This window comes from Triticum aestivum, chromosome 5A (assembly GCF_018294505.1).
Source record: "Triticum aestivum cultivar Chinese Spring chromosome 5A, IWGSC CS RefSeq v2.1, whole genome shotgun sequence".
NCBI classification, from domain to species: domain Eukaryota; kingdom Viridiplantae; phylum Streptophyta; class Magnoliopsida; order Poales; family Poaceae; genus Triticum; species Triticum aestivum.
Window position 1 is genome coordinate 367362076 of NC_057806.1, and position 18325 is coordinate 367380400.

Here is an 18325-nt window from a genome sequence, read left to right on the forward strand (position 1 = left end):
CCCAACCGTGTAAGGAACGCAAAATCCGGGAACATAACACCGATATGACGGAAACTAGGGCGGCAAGAGTGGAACAAAACACCAGGCATAAGGCCGAGCCTTCCACCCTTTACCAAGTATATAGATGCATTAATTAAGTAAGATATATTGTGATATCCCAACAAGTAAACATGTTCCAACAAGGAACAACATCTCCATGTTCCAACAAGGAACAAACTTCAATCTTCACCTGCAACTAACAACGCTATAAGAGGGGCTGAGCAAAGCGATAACATAGCCAATCAACGGTTTGCTAGGACATGGTGGGTTAGAGGTTTGACATGGCAATTTGGGAGGCTGACAAGCAAATGGTAGGCATCGTAGCATTGGCATGGCAAAAGAGCGAGCAAACTAGCATAGCAAAGATAGTAGTGATTTCGAGGGTATGATCATCTTGCCTGAGATCCCGCAAGGAAGAAGAACGAGTCCATGAAGAAGACAAACGGATGTAGTCGAACGAATCCTCACAACTCCGAAACGAAACCGAAGCTAACAAGAGAAGCAAACCGGAAAGAAGCAAACAACCATGGTAAACACACAAGCATAGTCAAGGCATGATGCACAATCAAGTATGATGCATGTCTGGTTTAATGAGGCATGGCATGGCAAAGTGCAACAAACAATACTACAAGTTAAGTGGAGCTCAATATGCAACGAGGTGCATGTTAACGGAACACCACATCAATTATTTAGTTATCTCTCGTTTAAGCTACCCAACAATATTAACTATTGTTAAACATGGCAAGAGGTGAAGCATAATATAAACTATACCATCTAAACAATTTAAATGGGGCCGGATATAAAAACAACAAATCCGGTAAATCCCCATATGCATTTAGCAATTTAATGCAACAACAAGTTTAAACATTTTAAATGTTGTTATCATGATGCGGATGACATATGCAAGTTTTATGCAATTTTTATGACAATGTTGACATGAGCATGTTATGAAGCATTTGGTCACCATGGCGGAACGAAAAGGGTGCCACGGCGGCGAAACAAAAATGGTGCCACGGCAACATTCCGGTCTCGGTAACTCATGGAGATACCGGTGCAAAAGGAGGCGTGCGGATGTGCGGAACATGCTAGAGATGGTGGGGTGATCCCGGTTACCGGGTTCCCACGGGACAGTGGCACGGCAAAAGAGGGGCATCGCAAGGACGATTCGATCACTGTGCAAAACTCGAGCATCTCATTCAACACATGCATTCGGTCCACGGACGGCGTCTCAGGGTTATACCTTCGAAGCGTGCGTTTTCGGAGCGGTTCGAGTTCGGTACGATGTAGAGGAAGTAGACGTTCTCGGGTCGTCGTGGGAAGTAGTTGTACATGACGACGGTAGTGGTACATATCGTAGTGGAAGTAGTTGTTCATGTCCCGTGGATGTTCGGGGCCCACGGGGTCTTCGAGGGTCGACGGTAGTGGTTCACGGACATCGTGGAAGTAGTCGTACACGGGTCTTCGAGCGACGGTAGATGGTACACGTTTTTCGGAGAGGAACTTGATGTACCCATGTGCTTCACGGGTCGTCGTTGAACTTGACGAAATCCATCCGCAGGTAGCCGTCTATGGTCGTACTCATGTTGGCGTGCAACCCGATGATCTCGAGGATCGTAGTCGAACTTGGCGGTCCATATGGTCACCGAAACGAAGCAACACGAGGGCCTTGAGTGGGCAGCAGCAAGGACAGGCGGTGCGTGAGCAGCGGCAGGAAGCGGGCACGCTCAAGGAGAGCAGCAGAGGGCAGCAGCAGCAGTGAGGCGAAGGTGGCGGCCTAGCACGGCGCCGGAGACGGGGAACGGGTGGATCCGAGGTCCCCAGCAGCAGGGAAGGCATCCGGCGAAACGGCAGAGGCAGGGCGAGGTCGACGACGAGCTGGAGAAGGCGCTGTGGGGCTTCACCGACGCCTGCACTTGTCGGAGATGGCGAGCGAAGGCGGGGAAGGCGGTCACGGCGGCCGGCAGAGTCGAACGGACTCGGGCACGCGTTCCAGCGAAAAGACGGACGGCGAGGCGTCTGAAGCGGGGAAGGAGCACGGGCGACACGCTTGGGTGCCGGCACGATGGTCGATGGGGAGGGGCTTGGCGCGGCGGGGACGAGCTCGTGCTCGAGCGCCTGAAGAAGATGGCGCGGCGGCGCTGGAAGAAGGCAGCGGCGACGGGAGCCGGCGCTGACGAGGCTGCAGCGCAGAGGAGATGGGGGTCGGGCGAGAGGAAGGAGATGGGATCGAGCAGAGGGGTTCGGGCAAGTGGCGGCGTAGGGAGAGAGTGGAGGGAGAGATCGAGAGGAGGGGGTCGGTCTCCTGGCGGCTAGGGTTAGAGGGGTCGGCTGGGCCTTGGGCCGGCTTAGGTTGGCCGGGCCTAAGAGGCCTGCTGGGCTGCAAGTCTCTCTTCTCCCTCTCTAAAGAAAATAAAAACAAAACAGAGATAGGAAAGAATAGAAAGAGGGGTTAGGGGAAGAAGTAGGACATGGGGATAATTTTTCCGGACTCGCAAAAATGAGTTTGTTCCGAGAAAAATAGAAAGGCCATGATTGAAAGATTAAATTCAAACTCATTTGATTTAAATTCAAATGATTTGAATAGGAAGTGAGGTTTGGGAAGGTCCAAAAATGTTTGGATTTTTGGTGGAGCTCCGGAAAATGATGAAATAAATTATTGGACAACGTTTGAGGTCAAAGGCATGGGGAATTATTTTGCAAGTGTGTTTTGGTGATTTCCGAAATAAAGAAATATTTAATATAGCTCCCTAATATTGGAGGATAAGTTATAAAGAGAAGTCACCATGTGAGTTCCCTCGGTTTAAATGGATCGAAAAATCCATACAATTTATTTGGAAGAGTTGCAAAAGATTTAAGAGATGACTGCATGATGACATGATGCAATGCAAAAATAAATAGAGCAAGCACAAATAAAAAAACACACGGAGGAACTCAGAATAGCTGGAAGTCTTCTGATCGTCGGTCTCGGGGCGTTACACCATGGCTGCCTGGCGCCGCTTGCCTCCTCCTGCTTCCGCCGCTCCTTCTCCTCCTCGCGCGGCTAGTGCTATCGGTGCTCCTCCTCTCCGCGCTCGTGTCGCATGCGGTGCTCCGACCAGTCCACTTCTCCTCTAGCGTGCAGCAGCGCCGCTGCTCAAGGTAGGCCGCCTCCTCCTCTGATGCATCGAGCCACACCAGTGGTGTGCCGACCCTCCCGCACGATGCCCTGCCACTGCGTAGGTCTCGGTGACTGTGGGCGGTGCCGGCGTGGGTGTATGTGGTGCTGGTAGCGATGGCGGCGGCAGTGGCGGGTAGATGCAATTGCCGGCCACAGAGAGCTGGAGCGCCTCCTCCAGACCAAGTATGCAAGACAAGTCATATTATTTTGTGATGGTTGTATTGGCCACATGACAACTAGTTTGCTGTAGTGGCCATATAGCAAATACTTGGATGCTAAAATCTAATGGCAACAATATCTACCATGTTTTTGGTGCTAGTGATCACATGCCGAACTTGTTTCATTTAAATTTTGGTTCAAATTTTAACAATTTCAGAAAATATGAAAAATTCCAGTGAATTTCACATGTCTACAGTACCATTCTGGGAAAGTTTTACCCCATTTGGATCAATGGGTTGAAGATAATGAAAGTTTTGGTTAGCCCGTACAATTTTTTGGTTCAATTTTTGACATTTTTCAGAAAAATGAGAAACAATTCTAGTAAAATCTACATGTATTCAATACTAATTTGAGAAAGTTTCGGCTCAATTGGACCACAAGTTTGGGAGATAATGACGATCTAATATGTTGGCTGATGTGACCGGTTTTTATTGCCACATGTGCACTTACAAGTGGGACCCATCTGTATAAAATTATGTCAATGTATCCAAACACTAGATTAGATCTAGTTGCAATGTATTACACCAATATGTGATGTTTTTTGCAATAAACCCGTATAGTAGGTGTTCTGTGCAACACTAGCCCCAATAAGTGGTGGATTATGCAATTCCCTCTAATGGATCTTGTGCATGCCAGGCATTGATGCATGCATGTACATGTACGTGGACTACTCTAGCAAATGTAGTACTCCATGCTCTAAGCCAGCTTATGCAAATAAAAATCTAATAATAATTAGCATGCACATACGGGTCTCAAGATATTAATCAATCCAAAATTATTTATAAATACTAGCATGCTTGAGGTATTAGAAAAATAATATTTAGGCAAAATTAATTCTAGATGACAACCAATGCATTTTAATTATTTTTTAATTTAGGCCTCACACGTTTATAAGCTTCATTTATAAACGGGTGGCGGCTGTTACATCCGAGCCATGCTTTGAGGCGTGGTAGCTTTAGTGGCTTCATTTATAAACAAGATACCAATAAAGTTGTCATGCCCCAAAACATGGCTCTGACGTAACAGCGGGCACGTGTTTATAAATGAAGCTTATAAACGTGTGAGGCCTAAATTAAAACATTTCACAGTAATACACATCTATAGCATGTATTCCTTATTCTATGGATACAAAGTTCTTGCTGAAAATATACTCCTAAAGTGCTTCAATTTATTCCCTCCCAACGCGTGCTACGCCTACTGCTCAAAGTCATGCTCAAGATCATTACCGCTTTGGGCTGCAAAAATAGAAATAGGCAAGGGTGAGTACGATGATTCATACCCAGCGAGTAGCATTTTATCAAGCGTACGAAAGGATAAAGTGTTATGAATATCACAATGGTTTAATTCAATTTCAAGGAAATGATATGGCAACAATGGAAAGATTTAGCGGCAGAAAATAAAGTAGTACGAAAGGCTGAATTTAAAGATAATAACCATCAGAGTTCAACGAAAATACTAGCAATACATTTTAGGCAGTGTATAAGAAAAAATATTGCCATCACACGTGACCTGCAAGCTTCCCAACCCGGGAGTTACTGGGGTGAAATTTTACACTTTTACACTTTTAAGAAGGGAACTCCGACATCAACAGTCTTGACCAAAACCGTGTGGGTTCCAGAAGAGCAGAGCCCTTTGGTCCCGTGAGGCACGACAACTTGACTTACTAGTATGGGTCGTTCCCAAGAATCTATCACCGATACCATGTTCGGAACAAGTGTCGTCCCCAGCGGAGAACTCAGGCAGTCCCATACCTAAACTGCGACCGGTAGAGTACGTTTGCGGTTGTGACACCAATATAGACAAGATGTGAATATGAAAATAAGGAGGTCAGTGATATGACAAGGCTCGTGTAGTAATTCTCAAGTCTCCGCGTAAGCCCAAATAATCATGAAGATTACTTGCTCACAGGAACATATTTCTTTCAACCATACCCTGGCCAACAAACAGAGAACAATTGCAGGAGAACATATATATCACAGTAAAGTGATGATGACCCACAAGTGTAGGGGATCTATCGTAGCTTTTTTATAAGTAAGAGTGTCGAACCCAACGAGGAGCAGAAGGAAATAATAAGCAGTTTTCAGTAAGGTATTCTCTGCAAGCACTGAAATTATCGGTAACAGATAGTTTTGTGATAAGGTAATTTGTAACGAGTAGCACGTAATAAAAGTAAATAAGGTGCAGCAAGATGGCCCAATTCTTTTTGTAGCAAAGGACAAGCCTGGAAAAACTCTTATATAAAGGAAAGCGCTCCCGAGGACACATGGGAATTACCGTCAAGCTAGTTTTCATCACGTTCATATGATTCGCGTTCGGTACTTTGATAATTTGATATGTGGGTGGACCGGTGCTTGGGTACTGTCCTTACTTGGACAAGCATCCCACTTATGATCATTTTTGAGGAAATCGTTAACTGGTAGCTGCTCGGTTGGCCAGCGAGTAGGGGATTAATCGGCTAATCGGCAAGTTAATCGGTCATTTAATCAATTAATCGGACGATTTTTCGGTTTATCGTCTGCTCGGTGACCCTATGAGTAGGGATTAATCAGCAAGTTAACTGGTTAATCGGATAAATTCTTGAACGGGGCTTATCATTAACCCCCATTGCAAGCATCCGCAACTACAACAGAAGTATTAAGGTAAACCTAAACATAGCATGAAACATATGGATCCAAATCAGCCCCTTACGAAGCAACACATAAATTAGGGTTTAAGCTTTTGTCACTCTAGCAACCCATCATCTACTTATTACTTCCCAATGTCTCCCTCTAGGCCCAAACAATGGTGAAATGTCATGTAGTCGACGTTCACATGACACCACTAAAGGGATGACAACATACATCTCATCAAAATATCGAACGAATACCAAATTCACATGACTACTAATAGCAAGACTTCTCCCATGTCCTCAGAAACAAACGTAACTACGCACAAAGCATATTCATTTTCATAATCAGAGGGGTATTAATATGTATAATGGATCTGAACATATGATCTTCCACCAAGTAAATCAACTAGCATCAACTACAAGGAGTAATCAACACTACTAGCAACCCGCAGGTACCAATCTGAGGTTTGGATACAAAGATTGAAGACAAGAGATGAATTAGGGTTTGAGATGAGATGGTGCTGGTGAAGATGTTGATGGAGATTGGCCCCCTTCCGATGAGAGGATCGTTGGTGATGACGATGGTGATGATTTCCCTCTCCCGGAGAGAAGTTTCCTTGGCAGAACAGCTCTGCCGGAGCCCTAGATTGGTTCCGCCAAGGTTCCGCCTTGTGGCGGCGGAGTTTCTTTCCGAAAGCTTGCTTATGATTTTTTTCCTTGACGAAAGACTTGCTATAGCAGAAGATGGGCATCGGAGGGCCACCAGGGGGCCCACGAGGCAGGGCGCACCCCACACCCTCGTGGCTGGTGGGTGCCTCCCCTCTGGTACTTCTTGCGCTCAATATTTTTTATCTATTCTGAAAACGTGCTCCCGTGAAGTTTCAGGAATTTTGGAGATGTGCAAAATAGGTCTCTAATATTTGCTCTTTTTCCAGCCCAGAATTCCAGCTGTCGGCATTCCCCCTCTTCATGTAAACCTTGTAAAATAAGAGAGAATAGGCATAAATATTGTGACATAATGTGTAATAACAACCCATAATGCAATAAATATCGATATAAAAGCATGATGCAAAATGGACGTATCAAGTGACTAGCAAAGAGATACTAGCAACAATATATCTTTAGATCAACAAGACAGAGTGCAAGTTGCAGGACTAACCACGTCAACGGAGTAAGAACAATGGAACTGCTACTTGCCTAACCAGCAGCACCCGCCTACCACGCGGTCGCTACGAGCCACACCAGCGCGAGCTCCAACTTCTTCTTCCCGCGGGTGACTCTGACTATTGTGTCTATGGTCCTACGCTATAGCACCTGGTGGCTTTATATATTGGCCAAAAGTAATCAGCGCCTTGTGAACATATTAATTGTCCTGCCCGCCACACTGCTGCAGTCGTAACTCTCGAACGCTCCGAAGGGTAGATATGGATGATACGGTGCCCCTTCGGTTCATCTACTAGCTACTCCCTCTGTTCCTAAATATTTGTCTTTTTAGAGGTTTTAAATGGTGACTCCATAGGAAGTAAAATGAGTGAATGTACACTCTAAAATATGTCTATATACATCTGTATATGGTGACCATTTGAAATCTTAAGAAAAACAAATATTTAGGAACGAAGGGAGTAGTTGAGTTCATCCATGGCGCTATGCATGCATACGTTTCTAACCAGTCAAATGGCACGTAGATCCTACCGTCCAAGGAGTAAGGCACGTAACCATGCAGCAAGCCATATCATCACCGCATGGGATAATATCTACCGTGCTATATGGTAATAGGGTGCAGAACAACACCTAGCTAGCCTATGATGGAAAGATGTGGCTCACTGGTACAAATATGATCTAGTCGGCACGCATTGTACATGCATTAAAACAACCGGTGACAAGATGGATGCTACATGCATGCAGTGCATCGAGTAGCTAGACATGATAGATGTTGTGCATGCCAGGTATTGATGGATGCATGTACATGTATATGGACTACTCCATCTCTACTCCTAATGACTGAGTTGGTAGGATTGCGTCCACGGTTTATTTTCGTCCGGTTTATTTTCGTCTGGTTTATTTTTGTTTGGTTTAATTTGGTCTCTCCTTCCATCATCATATCCTCACGTTGATTTTTTTCACCCTCCCAATAAAAACTTTCTTAACATTTACAAACTTTCCCAATAAAAACTTTCTTAACATTTACAAACTTTCCTAACCAGACACCGTCACAAACGGGCAGGTACAGAAATCACATTACAAACATTAAAACCCTATTTTCATGAAAATCAATTCAAAATCCTAACTTTCCTAACGCATCGATTCTTACCTTTCCTATGTACCTCATTGGTGCCCCATCGATGCCCCCTCCCACCAAATGTAAGTTCTTTCATCCCCTCGCACGATCCCCTCGAACCACCGTCAAAGTAAGGAAACACCCAGCGCCTTTGTTCCAAATCATGCCATTTTAGTCAACCCCAAGCTGCTCATGGCCGGGGACGCCGTCGTCTTCATGCGCCGCGCCGACGGGGAGCTGCTCACCGGGCGCGCCCAGGTACCCCGCCGTCTCCCAGCAGGCGTCCGAGGGCGCCCGAGGAGGTGGACGAGGCCGTGCGGCTCGCGGCAGAGGGCACGCACTTCACCGTCACCTACTACCCGCGCCAGGGCGCCGGGGAGTTCGTCGTGCCCAAGCAGGAGGTGGAGGACGCGCTGATCGGCGCCTGGGCACCCGGCGTGCAGGTGCGCATGAAGTTCCTCGACGCCGAGGAGCGCCGCTCCGAGTGGAACAACGGCGCCGTCAAGGCCGTCGAGTCGTCGACCCCTCCATCTGGCGCATGCTCGAGGTACATCTTGCATCCATACATCCATCTCTCCAGTCAATCCATCCGATCATTGCGATAATTGTCTGGTTGATCGATGGAGTCCACCTCTGTTTGGTTCAGGCATGCTTGCTTCAATTTGTTTGCTCTGCCATTCAGTATGGAGTAGCCCTAGATGTTCACCATGCTAGCGACTCGCCCGTCAAACCGCAGAGATCCCTCGCATGGAGTAGCCCTAGATGTTCTAGGCCACCACCGCCAATCCGGCGAGCCTACGCTGCGACCGTTCATGGCGCCTGGGGGCAATGAACTGGCATTGCGGTCATGGAGGGGAGGCTTAGGATTTTGTGATAGGAGTGAGAGTTGAGAGTGAGCGGGTTGGAGGCTGTGGTTGATTTGTTCAGTTACGAATGTGAGCGGAATATTTTCCCTACTTAAGAAAAAGTGGCAAATTGGATAAGGCAGTCATATTTTTTTATCAGGTCAAACAATATATTTTTTAGGATAGAAGGGTAAATGCATTAGTTTGTTGTTTTAATAGTTAATAACAGACGCGGTGGCGTATTAGTTGCATCCCCAACAACAGCCATCATATTTTTGTTTTGTGGTAATGCATGACATTCAACTGTATGTTACAACATGGCAATGCCTCATGAGACATCGAATTTGCCTTCTTGGCTTGGGGTCGTCATGGGCGGCGCACGCCTCCTCCGCCTTGATGGTCGTGGCGGATTGGCACGAACACGGGAGGAGGGGATCATGACGGAGAGCAAGCGGTTGGTGGGGGCACTCCTCCTTGGTGGTCCGTGGGGAAGTATGGTATGAAGGGAAGAGGGCGCCAGGACGAAAGTGAGGTGAGTCTCATCCGGTTATAAAGTAGAGGGCTCCAGCGAGAAATATTAGGCTATGGTGGGAAACTAAGCTGGAAGGAGAGAGGGTCCGACATGAGGGAAGGGTGCCTCATGGTGTGGGGTTTTGTGTTGTGTTGGGACCGCGTGTTGGAAATAACATGGCGGATAGTTCGGACAACGACATTGCTCCCCATATATGAGATGGATTTGGGGCAGCCTGTACTAAACCCGGGCAAACGTCGGGCCGGGCCGGGTTTCGGACCGGGCTTGTAAAAGCCCGACCTTCATTTCTCAAGCCCGAGCCCAGCCCGAAGCCTGAAATACTCCCTGTTTTCAAGCCCAAGCCCGGCCCAAAATCAAGCCCGAAGCTCGAAAGCCCGGCCCGAATGCTGTTTTTTAGTACGCGCACGTGCAAGCCCGGCCCGAAGCCCGAAAGCCCGGCCTGAAATACAGAAAAATTGAAGCTCGAGCCCGGCCCGAATTATCTTTCGGGCTGCAAAACAAAGCCCGAGCCTGGCCTGAATGTCAAGCCCGACCTGGCCCGGCCCGGGTTTTTCGGGCCGGGTCGTCGGGCCGGGCTGCCCATGCCCGGGTTTAGCCCGGACTGTCCAATCGGTTGAGTTTTGAGACCGTTGGGCGCATGTTTGAAGTCCCAACATGCCCGGACGTACGAGGAAGAAATGAGCTTCGACCATAGAGGTGATCTTAATCATTTATTTGATTCATTTATATACATTATAGCCCGTAGCAACGCACGGGCATTCTACTAGTCAAATGTAGTACTCCATGTTCTAAGCGAGCTTATGCAAATAAAAATCTACTAATAATTAGGATGCACATACGGGTCTCAAGATATTGATCAATCCAAAATTATTTATAAATACTAGTAAAAGAGTCCGTGCGTTGTAACGGGAGAGAAAATATAACACATGCTTTTAACTCAACAACCATCACTCAAGATCACAATAGGTCCATCTTCTTTGTTTTTGCGAGGCATCATATTTGTGTTGCCGCTTATCCTCCTCACTCTCGCCGGCGATGGCCTCGGTGTTCACACAAAACAACAAAAAACGTGTGTTGACTATGGTTAATCCTAAGACGTCTCTCTCTCGCTCGCTTTCTCTCACTCTCGCGATGAGAAATTTGTTATTTTTCCCTACGACATTTTTTAGAGGTATGCATGTGTAATTATCAATGTTTTCTTTTTCATATATGGTCATAGTGGGGTGTTTATTTGCAATCCGGATGGCCGCCGGTATGAAAAAAAAACAATCTTGCGCTATAAATTATAAGTTTGCTTCCATAACAGTATTTTAAAAATATTTAACAGGTAAAATTAACATCATATTTAGATTACACACATTTTTCTAATAAAATGTCATGTATAATATGTTAAAATCAAAGTTACGGTTTAAAAGATACGGATAATTTAGAAAATCATTTGGTTTGACTCAAATATATTTAAAAATACTTAACAGGTAAAAATAATCTCATATTCATATTCTACATATTTTTCTAATCAAATTTCATATATAACATGTTCAAATCGGAGTTACAATTTAAAAGATATGGGTGATTTTAAAAAGTATTTGTTTGACTTAAATATGATCCGCGGAGGAATTAGCAAACATCAGGGGGGTTTCAAAAAATGTACGGTTCGGGTGTGACTTAAATCCGGATGGCGGGTTGATTTCAGGAAAAGACAGGAACTTTTATGTAAAACACAAAAATAACGATTCATTTTACCTTAAAACAGGATTGCGGGTTGAATTCTCTGAAATAGAGGGGCTATTCTGAAAAATTCCATGACGGACGAAAGAAACCCAATTTGCTTTATTATTAGGTAAAGACTAGCATGCTTGAGCTCTTAGAAAATTGATAGTTAAGCAAAATTAATTCTAAATGATAAGCAAAGCATTTTAACTATTCTTAAGTAACACACAAGTGTTACACGCCTTGTAGTCGACGAAAACGTTTTCTTTCACTGAAAGTGTATCATCCAAAATTCTGAAATAAATTCAGAATAAATGCGAGCATCGGAATTTGACCCCTGATGAGCTGGAATATCACTGCCCTCCTAACAATCCAAACACAATGTTGATTCGCAGGGGGAAAAAAAGACTTGCTTGGGGCTTGGGATTTTAGGTTTAAAGCCCGGCCAGACGAAGAGTCAGGTCTATGGGCTTTAACTTGACCCATTACGGCCGGGGGTTTTGTCAAAACCGATTACTCCCGACTCAAAAGAAAAGGATTATGTAATTCTCAAAAAAAAAGATCATGTCTCCAATTACTTTGCGGCAACGTGATATTATAGTAGGCCTAAATAAAGGGACGCTAATCTTCTTGCGGCGCACGCGGTCTCCCTCGCTTCCTTCCCTCATCATAAAAAAGGAAAATAGTTGTCTCTCTCGCTCTCGCTATCGACGCAGGCAAACCTCCGCAACACCAGGAAGAAGAAGAAGAAGCAAAAGCGAGCGGACGAACCGAGGAGAGAAATCAAGAGGTTGGTTTGTCGCTACCCTAACTTGTTCCGAGACTTCCCACGAACGCTTTTCTGATCCCGATCGAGGCTTCGCTTGCGCTGTCGCTGCTGGCGGTCTCTTCCTTCGCCGTTTTCCCGCCTCCAATTTGGTGACGGCCGGTTTCGTCGGCGTCCGGCCATGAAGATCTTCTCACTGTCGATTGCGATCGATTTGAACGTGCCCATGCTCGTTTTATTCTCGTTCTTGGTTCCTGGCTACATATGGTAGGCGGTTCTCGCAGCAGTAGTGCGATCAAGAGCTTTGGTTAGCGTGCTGCGATCTGCTCGATCATGTGAATCCGTGCTTTGCTTATTGCGGTCTTCTCGTAGGATCCGTTACGCTCTAGTAAATTCCCTTATATATGTATGCTCCGGATATAGCAACGATGAGTTTGACGACAAACGGCGGATGACGGTATTGTAGTTCTGAACTTGGATTGTCCATCCTGTTTTATCTACTCCCTCCAGTCCTTTTTACTCTGCTCGATTTGTTCGAAATCATGTAGCACATATAACATTGTTTCGTGTTGATGGCATTGTTTTCTTGACCTCATTCTTTATTATCTTGACTTGGTACACCTATTGTTGCTTGTAAATTGCCATTCTCGTTATTCATTACTCTAACTCTGCTGGATTTTTTATCAGTTTCCTTGTACCAGGAACATGGAGGGTTCCAGTTTGAGAGCTCCGGTAGATGATGGACTTATCTTGAAGACAAGCAAGGGTGCGGGCATTGGTTTAGCTGCTGGCAGCGTTTGGGGCTTGCTGGTTTCTATGCTGCACAATGGACCTAAGGTTGGCAGTAATGTCAAGTATCCTGAGCTGGTTAGAACTGGCAAGGTGTGTCGAAGTTACGCGGGAACCTTGGCAATTCTTGGAGCTACATATGTAGGCGTGGAGCAGTCTCTTGAAAGGGTCAGGGGGAAGAAGGACATCATTAATGGTGCTGTGGCTGGTTTTGCTGCGGGTGCAACTATGGGTTTCAGAGGTAATTATCTATACTAGTTGTTATGCTTGGCCTGAAATTTCTAATTCGGTTAAATGACCGTCCTTGTGGATTATCTGCTTCCTTTTTCGGAATTCAAAATTGTGAATTTTCCAGGCATACCTTGAGTCCACTCTGCAAACTTTGATTGGATGTTTCACTCTTGTATCATAATGTGGAACCAACATTTGTGATGATTTTTTCCTCCATTATGCATCCATCTTTAGTACTTTACAGTCGGTCCTGTATTACTGGTTCATACAGTATTTAATCACATGTTGCCACTATTTTCGCTGGTGACGCGGTCGTCAAAATATGTACGCAGAGTTAGCCTCAGTTGGGTTGGGCAGGTTCAACGGTTCAAGTCCTTTGGCTTGTATTTGGATCCATTTTTTGCTTTATTATTTAAACATTTAGTTTTTCTTATTTTCGTTTCCATTATTTTGATAGTCCAAGTCAAAACAAAATGTCTGGAAATTAGACATTATAAGAAAGATGATGCTGGAAAGGTCAGTTTAGAACTAGATCTGCTATTTTTCTGCAAACATATGCAGTTAGGGATTCAGTTGAGGATCTTGGAGGAGTAGCAAAAATCATGATATTGACATATTTTGACATAGTTAGGGATTCAGTATGCAGTTAGGGATTCAGTATTCAGTGCATATGCAGTTAGGGATTCAGTATGAAACATTAGGGGATGATTTACTGTTAGGTTTGACATAGTTTCACTTTGATGCCCCTTCCAATGCAGTACATATCTTGGAAGGAAATCTCCTCTTCCCTATGTTTCCTATTATCTTCCACTACGACGATGGCCCTACTATGCGTGACTCTTTCTTCAATTTGTTAGTTCGGAGTCGAAATTTACTAATACTACTGACCAGTCTAACATTTTTATCCTTGTATGTATATGCACAGCCGGGAGACTCCGGACACTCCTCGTGTCAGGGTCTGCGCTCGCTCTGACTTCGGTACTCTTGGATGTGACTGGAATGAGAACTACTGAGGAGGAAGAAAAAGCTGAGAACCACTAAGTCAATGTATCATCCTGAACAGCTGTATCTACAACTTCACTCAAGCAGTTCCATGTTTCTGTTCTAAGCATGCACAATACCAGAGGAGTTTCTCTGAATGTAGTCTGTTCATAGTAGAGGTAGTAAAGGATATGGTACCATGTGGTGGTTGCTCCTGATCTGTAAATTCAAGTTTGAAGTACTTTTGGCATTTCATACACGCTTTAGCAATCGCTGAAGTTCATGGTCGAAAGTGTTCAAGTACGATCTTGTCATCCCAAATTTTAATCGGGATGTTTGAATATAACATTGTTCCCCACTTATTTGGTGGATGCTTATTTTCACTGAGTGTTATGTGACCCGATGACTGAGGCCATGTAGATTTCTTGTTTTATTTCTTCTATTAACGAGTTGTGGTGTTATCTGCTGTAGTAGGGAGTAATTTATATCATCCCCATAGTGCATAGTGTCTTAAATGGTTTCATTGATTAGCTTGTAGACTCATTTTTTTTAAAAACCGCTATGTTACAGTAAACAAATTTGCCTTGGTGTTATGTTAAAGCAGTGCTACACGGACGATGCTTCCTGCACGATGCACGATGGACAAAAGCATCCATTGGATTGTATTGTCTTGCAAATCTGCATTGTTCAAGGAATGCATCGTCCAAAAATCGTGCATGCACAATCGTGTGTAGAGTAGTTTCGGTTATGTTACTAGCTAATTTACTCTCACTATGACCAGCCTCATGACTTCGTGACATTAAAAGTACATGGATTTTTTGTAGCTCGCATCAAAATGCATTTCATTGTGACATTTTTACACCGATGTACTCCCTCTGTACAAAGTTGTAAGTCAGCAACATTTATTTTGGGACGGGGTAGCATACATCACTATGTATGTTATATTCTTCAATAGTTTTTAAAAACTCAAGTTGATTTTGAATTTTTTTTGAAAATTTCAGGCTCCAAGGAGCTCGGTGGCCAAAAAATCCTCACTTGTTTGTATGATACTTCCTCCGTCCGAAATTACTTGTTGCTCAAACTAATTTCGGACAGAGGTAATAGTATAATATCGCTATATGAGCATGACAAAGAGCAGAAGAGTAAAATCAGTTGGATCGGCGGGTTGTTGTTGTTCGGCCCTGAAATTTATATACCATCTTTTTGTATGCAACTAAAACAACGACATTAATTTTGGATAGGAGGAGTACCATATTTTTATGCATGGAATGCTTCATCTTTAGCAAAGTTTGCTTTCATTCACCACATATAGCTTTTTTTAGGGGTTACAAATCCTGCTAGCTTTTTTTTTTTTTGAGGTGATACAAATCCTGCTAGCTAAGTGTAAGTGTCACTCCAGCACAGATGTTCCAAAATTCCAGGAATCGGCATCAACGAAACAGGCAGAGAAACTCCATATGCTATCGTGGGCCCCAAATGAAAACTCTCCCTCTCCAGCGTGGATCCGACGTGGCACGAGCCCATTGGACCCCTGGATATCCCCCTCTCTTGTTGCTGCAAATCCATTTGCCTCCCCCAAAGAACCCCATTTCTTTCTTCTCCAAGAGAACAAAAATTTCTGAAACAAAGAGACGAGCAGAGAAAATCAAGAAGCAGAAATGGCAGTTCTTGGTCTATCTACTGCCTTCTCTCCCCCAAGGTGAGCCAAGATGCGCTTTCCCCCTCCATTTTCTCCATTGTTAATCTGGCTTCGCTCTGAGCAACCAAATCCGTGTGGTGCAGAGGTTCTTGGATAGCCGTGAGGCTCAGGAATGGCGGCACCGGGCGGAGCAGCGGCGGGCTGTCCCTGAGGAGGTGGTCCGCCGCCGCCGTGGCCGTCCGCGCGGAGGTGAGCTTCGTGGACGGCGACGAGGCGAAGCGGCTGGTGGCGGAGGAGGGGTACACGGTGCTGGACGTCCGGGACCGGCGGCAGTACGAGAGGGCGCACGTCAGGGCCTCCGCCCACGTCCCGCTCTACATCGAGAACGAAGACAACGACATTGGTACTCGTACCTGCAGAGCTTGCTTACACTCTCTCTTCTTGCATTTTTCTTCAAGGAAATTCATCAACGCGTGTTGTTTTCTGCCAGGAACGATCATCAAGCGGCAGGCGCACAACAACTTCGCCGGCCTATTCTACGGCCTGTCCTTCACCAAGCTCAACCGGGACTTCACCAAGACGGTGAGGAGCAAGTTCTCGCCGGAGAGCAAGCTGCTGGTTGTCTGCCAGGAAGGCCTCAGGTAATTCTTCAGTTAACAAATTGATTAAAGCCCCTTCATCAGGCTGCTAATAATTCATAACCAATATATTACTATAACATTAGCATTGGTACAAATTTTCTTTTTGTAATTCACCGTGAGAAGCTAACTTGGCCCTTTTTTATTTTGTTCATCTGCTGAAGGTCCACAGCGGCTGCAGATGCATTGGAGCGAGAGGGCTTCCAGAACCTGGCCTGCATCACCTCAGGCCTTCAGACACTGAAACCAGGTATCAGTATTCAGTGCTCTGAAATCCTCTCTAGAATTTACTGAAGAAATCTTGTGTTGGTGTAGAGTGTTTTGCAATTCTTCTGCTTTGTGCTGTAATGAATTGTCATGTTTCGTAGGAACGTTCGAGACCGTCGGCAAAGCCGAGCTGCAGAATGCGGGGAAAGCTGGCCTTGTGACCATCCAGGGGAAGATCTCCATAGTTCTTGGGACTGTCTTGATAAGTAAGACCGAGCTAACTTTCCCTATCTCTGAATAAGAACAATAATAATAGTAATAATAATGTGTGCATCAGCTCATGATCGTCGTTTTATGCATGTATGCAGCCTTGTTGCTGCTCATAACAGTGTTCCCGGACCAGGCTAAGCAGATCTTCGAGTCGGCTGGCATCAAATTGTGATCAGGATCGCCGCTCTTTTAGTTACTCTCCTGAGTTCATATTTTTCACTGGCAGGTATGGAACTCTTCATGATTTCATACTAAAATTCTTCTATGGACAATTACAATCGATGCTACTGATTTAAGCTTAAACGCACAAACAACAGTCCCTGCTGCTTAGTATGTAGGCCAGTTGTTATAAAATCTGGATACACACTAATTTTGTTTTTGTGTGTTGTTTGTTTCATTTAGCTGCAGGTTAAGCGTATCAGTAGGTGTACTTGGTGAGATCTCTTCAGACTGGAAAGGGATGTTAGGCTCCATGTGTAATATTTAGGGACTTTCTGAAAATTCTACTACTGTGTATTTTTGGCTCGAGTAATTTCTTTTTCTCACATACACCCTCTTCTACGTCAATTATAGTTCGATCCATAAATTTTGTGGCGTTTCAAGTAAAAAACAGATTGTGTTCAACTCGTCGATTTTGAGTTATTTAATTATTATTATTATTTTTGAAAATGAGGAAGACTCCCGGCCTCTGCATCTAGACGATACATGCAGCCACTTTATTAATTGTTCACACAAGACATTACAAAGTAATACAACAACAAGACTAAACCACTGTCTAGGCAACATCTGTTGCTATTCCTATCCAATTGATAAAGGGATACTGATAGTCTGGGCCTAATACCAAACATACCTCGCAGCCAAACCTAACATCTAAGATCTGAGGTCCCATCTAGGACGCATGCCGGGTATGGGGCACCCACCGGTCCGACGCACTCCTCAACCGGGTATGAGGCCACCGCAGCCACCTGCCATCAATCCATCTTTAGAGTTGTACTACCGCATCTACCTTGCACGGTCTAGCTGCCATCGACGCCACCATGACGTCAGACCGCGACACCCTCCTGCGCAAGTCCATCTCCGCGCATCGGACGCCGAGTCACCACAGCGCCATGCCGCCGAGATCTGCCGACATCAATGAGTGAGATGACGCACCGCTCCACCAAAGAATCCGTCCACTGGTCCCTCAAACCCGTGTACACCTCCAAGAATGACGCCCCCAAGAGGGAAACGACACAAGAGCACCGCCGTCATCTGATATATAGATCTAGGGTTTCCCCCCGAGGTAGCAGATGGTCGCCTTGAACTTCTCCTCGGTGATGCTTTCAAGAAAGGAATGCTGCAAATAGCGCCGCCACCGTCGGCTTTGACCTCTAGCCAAAAGCAGGTTTTCACCCGGATCCGTTCAAAGGTCGTCCA

The 18325-nt window shown here is 45.2% G+C and overlaps 2 protein-coding genes across 5 annotated transcripts; both read left to right on the top strand.

Moving 5' to 3' along the window:
• Positions 1–12017: 12017 nt before the first annotated feature.
• Positions 12018–14538, top strand: LOC123106934 (outer envelope pore protein 16-3, chloroplastic/mitochondrial). 2 transcript variants are annotated; one of them, XM_044528960.1, is made up of 3 exons: positions 12018–12178; positions 12842–13184; positions 14100–14538. In XM_044528960.1, exons 2-3 carry the CDS (start codon positions 12860–12862, stop codon positions 14213–14215), a joined length of 441 nt encoding a protein of 146 aa, XP_044384895.1. In that variant the 5' UTR covers positions 12018–12178; positions 12842–12859; the 3' UTR covers positions 14216–14538. The 2 variants fall into 2 exon arrangements, with proteins under 2 accessions (XP_044384895.1, XP_044384896.1); XM_044528961.1 differs by having other exon boundaries at positions 12024–12178; positions 12856–13184.
• Positions 14539–15683: 1145 nt separating this feature from the next.
• On the top strand, positions 15684–17533 carry LOC123106935 (rhodanese-like domain-containing protein 9, chloroplastic). 3 transcript variants are annotated; one of them, XM_044528965.1, is made up of 8 exons: positions 15763–15854; positions 15938–15970; positions 16016–16197; positions 16285–16435; positions 16597–16682; positions 16801–16905; positions 17008–17135; positions 17312–17533. In XM_044528965.1, exons 1-7 carry the CDS (start codon positions 15814–15816, stop codon positions 17079–17081), a joined length of 672 nt encoding a protein of 223 aa, XP_044384900.1. In that variant the 5' UTR covers positions 15763–15813; the 3' UTR covers positions 17082–17135; positions 17312–17533. The 3 variants fall into 3 exon arrangements, with proteins under 3 accessions (XP_044384897.1, XP_044384899.1, XP_044384900.1); XM_044528962.1 differs by having other exon boundaries at positions 15684–15854; positions 15938–16197; XM_044528964.1 differs by having other exon boundaries at positions 15684–15854; positions 15938–16197; positions 17318–17533.
• The last annotated feature ends 792 nt before the right edge of the window (positions 17534–18325 follow it).

Bases quoted from the DNA above. Each gene is read 5' to 3' on its own strand.
- LOC123106935 (XM_044528962.1), top strand. From the start codon at position 15,814: ATGGCAGTTCTTGGTCTATCTACTGCCTTCTCTCCCCCAAG. The intron at 15,855-15,937 runs GTGAGCCAAGAT...CGTGTGGTGCAG, and splicing joins ACTGCCTTCTCTCCCCCAAG to AGGTTCTTGGATAGCCGTGA. The intron at 16,683-16,800 runs GTATCAGTATTC...CATGTTTCGTAG, and splicing joins CCTTCAGACACTGAAACCAG to GAACGTTCGAGACCGTCGGC.
- LOC123106934 (XM_044528960.1), top strand. From the start codon at position 12,860: ATGGAGGGTTCCAGTTTGAGAGCTCCGGTAGATGATGGACTTATCTTG. The intron at 13,185-14,099 runs GTAATTATCTAT...GTATATGCACAG, and splicing joins TGCAACTATGGGTTTCAGAG to CCGGGAGACTCCGGACACTC.